The following is a 6,000-nucleotide window of genomic DNA, read 5'->3' on the forward strand; positions in this document are numbered from 1 at the left end:
TCCGGCTCTTTTCACACCGCCCAGAGTCCGACTGGTGCTGCGTCATTGCGTCATCGTTTGCGTGCCTGCTTCGGAAACCCCTCACAGCTGACACCGACAACAACAACAACAACAACAACAATGGCCGATTGTGCTCCAGCTTCCTCTGTACCTCTTCGGAAGACCAGATTCCCAGCAGGCAGCTGGTCTCTTCAGTGGACCACTGCTGCTTGTTAAGTTTCTCCATCGTTGTGTACAAACTGGATAAAACGCTTGTTGTTGTTGTTGTTCAGGAGTTGATCCCGCCTCGACGTAAGCGTGACGTATGCGGTGCTTTTGCTCTGGCCGGACAATTTGTTGGTGCTTGAAACGAACCGGATTCCGGAGCTCAGAGGCGGCTCCGCTGCGGTGTGAACAGGAAAACCCGGTGCTTTTCAAGCTCCAGCTCCGAACCGGCCCCGAAACACCGTTGGTGTGAATAAGATATGAGAGAAGGCTTTGAGTTTCGACTCCGTTGCTTCAGAAGTTTCCATCACAATACCTTCTTTATTTATTTCCCTAGAATGCATTTGTAACTCCAGACCCAACATAAGCGTGAGCCTCTTCGGGCGGTGCTAACATTTAAATATACAGTCCGTTCTTCTCTTTCTCCGCCGTTACATAGAAGATATTACTTTCTCCATCACGTTGTTTCCAATGCCACAACAACTTCCTGTCAGCTGCGTGAACTTGCCTTCAAAATAAAAGCATACAGGAAGTTCACCTAAATTACATTATAAGATATATATAACACTGCAACGAAAGCAACACAAACAATGCAACATCCCCTTCAGTCTCAAATAACACAAATCGGGTTATCTACAATGTTATAGAATGGCGCATTCCCACTGCAGCGCGTAGGCCCGTTTTTGTTGCGTATCCACTCGGGCTAGTTCCGGCTAACGGGTACTTTTTCACAGTTTTTCTGGCTCTTCAAAACCGTGGTTCTTTCCGGGTCAACAACTGGGCTGAGTATCTAAACTAGTGACGTGAGTGGCTACAACTCCAACACAATGAACGTATTTGACCGTGATTTAATTGTAATACACGTTTCTAAATGATGCCGAAGTAACAACATGCTGATACCGGTTAGTAAGAACCATGAGTTAATGCTTTGAGTCTGCAGACAGACGGCAGAGAAACCTTTTAAAATGCGTGTTTTCTGAATGGAGATCGGCTAAGCTAACGTTATATATGCTCCGACCGTCCACACTCACAGCAACGGCCGACAGACATAAATAAAGCAGCGACTGTATTCTCCATGACGCAGGCAGTCTGTGGTTTGTACTGGTTTACCTTCTGTCTAGTTTCTGAACAGACATGAGGAGCTGTGAGCTCTGAGGGCTAACAGCTAACGGCTGATGTTGTGGCATTGAAGATGACGTCACGGCTCCGCCTACACTGCGTTACTATAGTTACTGCCCCAGCTCCTAAACTGCAATGGAGACGCAGCATAAAGTGAGCCGGGCCTATCAAGGCCTCACTGTACCGTACTAAGCCGTGCGAGCTCTCTGTATCTTGTGTGTAGAGGACAGAGCTGTGACTGTACCTCTCCATGATGGTAGGCAGACATTTCAGCCACAGATCCGGCCAGCTGAGCCACTTTCACTTCCCTCTTATCGTTCCTCTTCATGCAGGTGAACAGCACCTTCCTCTGGCCCGGCTTCAGACCTGAAAACAACACACACACACACACACACACACACACACACACACACACACACATTTATTACCAATCTCCCAAAATTCGAGGCGATTCGAAGAACATTTCAAGACGTCATCCGTATGCCTCCTATGGGACATTTTCTGCTCTTTGTTTGCAACTGCATTATTGGCATAAATTGCGATTAACGTGTGTTTTTATTTTTATTTTTAGAAGCTTTGGAACCTCAGCTCCTATAATCAAGAAAGAGCGTATGAGAAACACACATGTCCGAGCCTTAACCTGTTGAGCCCCGAGCCTGTTGTTCAGGCCTCAGGCTCGAATACGACATGCCCAGAACAAATGACCATATCTTCTAAAAGGGATAAATTAATAATCTTTTTTCTCAAAGCAAAGATAAACCTGTGAGTTGGATGTAGAAAAGAATCAATATAGATGTTTTTATTTTAAAGTCAATTCAGATTGAACATAGTAAAAAAAAAAAGTAAATTTTTTTTAAATGATAGTGTCCGTCCAAAAACAAAACATTACTTATAGTGAAACCACCCTTGAATAATGGGATGGTAGACTAAAAGCTTTAGGAATCCAAACTACAACATATAATAAGTACCCTGTATCAAGATTGATGCAAAACAAGTGACCTTTGACCTTTTTAGACAGATTTAGAAAAAAAACCCACTTCTGGGTCATTTGGTGGATTTTCCATTTCTCTGGAACCCATTGGTCGATTTTGATGATTGACACCTCTTTTCAACCGTTAGAGCCAATAGAATCGAGGGGAGGTTCCTAAAATCCATCTAACCCTAACCCATTGGTGAATGAGTGATGCGCAGCCAGAATGCCCAAACCTGGAAGCTGTCATACACGCTGGTGGCTATCGTAGCAGCTAATAGGAAATCTCCGTTATTGACATAAATATGAAGATGGGTTATCAGAAATCATTTCAAAGTGACAGACGCATTGGATTAACCTTCAGCCGCGTTTTATCGTTTTAATGCCACTGAATGTATGTAGCACAACAGGGAAAGCGTGTTTCCCCTTTTGGCCATAATCGTGCAGCCCTTATTTACACAAACAAACTGACATAAGTGTAAATAAGTGAAAAGATATCATTTCGTGTCCCTTTTTCTGAACTCTCATGACATGAGAGCCGTTTTTAAAGCCACGCAGGGTGTCTGCAGTGAGATGTACGAACCGTCCACCAGCGACGGGATGGACCGCTCGTTGTCAGAGTTGGAGAACAGGATCAGCTCTTTGTTGATGAAGTCGTTGTAGGAGAGGTGTCGCGCCTGAGTCCCATACAGGTATTGCTGAGAAAAAACACAAACACACATTTTAATAATAATAATAATAATTCCTTACATTTATTATAGCGCTTTTTCAATGACTCAAAGTGCTTTTACATATACACACATTACACATATATCATACATGCAATGGACACACACTGTTCCATCAGAGTGCTTTGAAACCAACCCGTCTTCCCGCTGGTTGACGGGGCATCGATTTAATGCGAGAAAACCCCATTTATTCTCCGCAGATTTTAGTCGTGTATTCGGCTCATAAAACAGTTTGCAGACACGACGTTAAAACAACAAGAAAGCGCCAGCTCAACTTCAACCAATCGGTATCTTCTCCAACTCTCGCTTTTTTCAAATTCATTACTTTTCTTTTGCCCGCTGCATTAATAACTCAAATGACCTGATATCCAACACGGCAGTCTCACTTGTATCCCGTCTTTGTCTCCATGTTCTTGAATATAATTGAGTGTTTATTAAGGTATTAAAATGCTGTCTTATACGGTGTTTCTGTTGGACTTACGGCCCGTCTACACACAGGCATCGAAACATGCTTGCAACGCTTCACCCATTCACTTGAATGGGGTGACGTAGAAGATTTTGAATCTTCGCCGCACTGCATTGTGGGGAGCGGAGCATCGTGAGCATCAAAAGTTGAGCAATGTTCAACTTTTGATGCTCCCGATGCTTTCGAAGCTGGCATCAGCCAATCAAACACGTTTATGCAAATCTGACAGTAGAAGCGCTAGCCAATCAAACCGCGTGTAAGCAGGGAGAACCAGACCGCAGTTCATTTCCTCATATTCCAAACGAGAAGTTACGGTAGCAAATCACCCGGTTCTTTCCGACCAGACTATTTACCGGGATACAACCCGAAGGAACCAGGCATGGAGGGAGGTGGCAGAGCCAGTGGGGGAAACTGGTAGGGTTTCGCCTGTTTGGGGATTTTATATCCAGTTTACTTCGTTTTAACATCGCTGTTGCTTTGTATGTCGGGGCGGGAGATTCCTGATTGGTTGTTGGTCGCAAAAAATCGCCACGCTTCAGACACGCCCAGCATCAAGATTGTTTTCATGCCTGTGTGTGGACGGGGGTTAGTCATGATGCTTTTAAAGTTTTTTGAAGCACCTTGTCGTTGATATCGGCTCGATAAACAAACGTAAGTAAGTAAGTAAGTAAGTAAAACTTTATTTATATAGCACCCTTCTCAACACGGATGTACAAAGTGCTTTACAGTACAGCACACAGGACACAATTCACAGTACAACTATAAAATGTAGAATAAAAGGCATAAAACGGCATCAGGTAATACATAGGATAAAACATATGACAAAACACCCATAATAAAAAAACAAAAGAAGAAGACGTGTCACGTATGATATTGCTGTCCAGCCTTATAAGAGACACTTTGCTCCAAAGCAGTCCATAACGTTATGTCCCTTGAGCCTCAGGGAATCTCAGAGCTTATCTGCTCCTCAAAACTATATGCGTAGTTGAACTCTGACCTGACGCGATATTGTATTATATTTTCTGTCTCCTCGATCTTTAAATAATCACCGGTTCAATGACCTTTCTCTGCTCATACCCCACGAGAGCGCTGTTGGTCATATAAATAGGTATGTCTGCTCTTGGAAACTAAATTGATACTCACTGGGGCGGCTTGAAACAGCTTCTACAAAAGCATCGTCCCACTGGTTGACTTTGATCACTGACCTCTGGCAGGCCGTGCATCCTCCGCTGTCGTCGGTCCTCCATGAAGTTTGTGAGCCACTCCTTCCTGTCGTCCGTCTTCTTCTTACTGAACGCCTGCAGCAACACACGGCACGACATTTAACACATCACTTTGAACCAATTTAGGATAAAGTATAAAGGTAGCAAATGCTCGTTTATATTCTTTAACTTGAACTATGTCTACTAATTTGAGAAACACTTTGAATTTATTATTTATTTATTTCAAAATGTGAAATGTTGCCAATATACTCACGGACCACTAGGGGGCCATACTTTGAGAAACACTAATGTAGGGGACCTTTAGCCAATATTTAGTAACCTAAACAAGTAATATACACTCATAGGTCCTGTATCACTGCGGGACATCTTACCTGTTAGAGGTTCATATAATAATAATATCCTTTAACCAGTTCAGCCCTGAGCCTGTTTTTCAGGTCTCAGGCTCAAAAAGGACATGCCCAGAACAAATGACTATAACTTCACTTCTAAAAGGGAACATTAATAATCTTTTTCCTCAAAGCAATGATAAACCTGTGAGTTGGTTGTAGAAAAGTCAGAATCAATATAGATTTGTTTGTGCAGATACGATAAGGGTATTTTAACGTGAGTTCTGTGCTAAGTGTGTTAGCATTTTATCGCTCAGGGCTAATTTAGACGCTTCTTGCGAGACGTGTGCTTTGTTTCGGTAAAAATGGTTCGTATCGTCAGTTAGCTGAGTTTCTTCCCGTTAAGTGGGTATGACACATTAATAGGCTTTTAAATGTTAAGAAGCCCTGAGACACAGTTTCGTGAGAAAAAACCCCAGCCCCCTGTACCGGGGGCTGTGGGGCTTAACAGGTTAAAACAGGATGTAATGTTAGCATGGAACTCACCAGAGTGATGGCAGCGTCGTCCTCCGCTCCGATGTATCTGAACGTGATGCGGTGTTTCTCCATGTCCGCAAAATACTCCTTTGCCTCTTTGCTTGTACTTGTACCCAAACCTGGAACAGAGTTACATATATATATTTGTAAAAAGGACGGGACTTTAGACTTTATGCAAATGCACAAAGTGAATAGAGGTATATTAAATACTGGAGTCTCAAACCTTTGTAGTACTTTATGTGCCAGGTTTTAAAGTTCTCTGTGTTTTTCTTCCACTCGTCGAACTCAGGGATGCTGTAGAAGGCAAACTCCTGCTTGCTCTTGTTTACCTGCAGACACAAAGACAACAACAATTAGGGATGCTCCGATCGATCGGCCGCCGAGAGGGAGGGAGAGAGGGGGAGAGAGAGAGAGAGAGGAGGAGAGA

The 6,000-nt window shown here is 43.3% G+C and overlaps 1 protein-coding gene across 1 annotated transcript in view; it reads right to left on the bottom strand.

The window, feature by feature from the left end:
• The window catches only part of LOC117444494 (DNA topoisomerase 2-beta), a gene marked incomplete at its 3' end in the record, with an annotated part of 58,803 nt that overhangs the window by 27,125 nt on the left and 25,678 nt on the right, over positions 1-6,000 (bottom strand). Inside the window, exons 15-19 of the mRNA XM_034080024.1 lie at positions 5,797-5,902; positions 5,583-5,692; positions 4,693-4,785; positions 2,877-2,991; positions 1,568-1,689 (exon numbers count right to left, since the gene is read on the bottom strand). Coding sequence (XP_033935915.1) covers positions 1,568-1,689; positions 2,877-2,991; positions 4,693-4,785; positions 5,583-5,692; positions 5,797-5,902 — 546 coding nt within the window. The remainder of the gene's footprint in view (positions 1-1,567; positions 1,690-2,876; positions 2,992-4,692; positions 4,786-5,582; positions 5,693-5,796; positions 5,903-6,000) is intronic.

Source organism: Pseudochaenichthys georgianus, unplaced genomic scaffold (assembly GCF_902827115.2).
Source record: "Pseudochaenichthys georgianus unplaced genomic scaffold, fPseGeo1.2 scaffold_825_arrow_ctg1, whole genome shotgun sequence".
In the NCBI taxonomy this organism is placed as follows: domain Eukaryota; kingdom Metazoa; phylum Chordata; class Actinopteri; order Perciformes; family Channichthyidae; genus Pseudochaenichthys; species Pseudochaenichthys georgianus.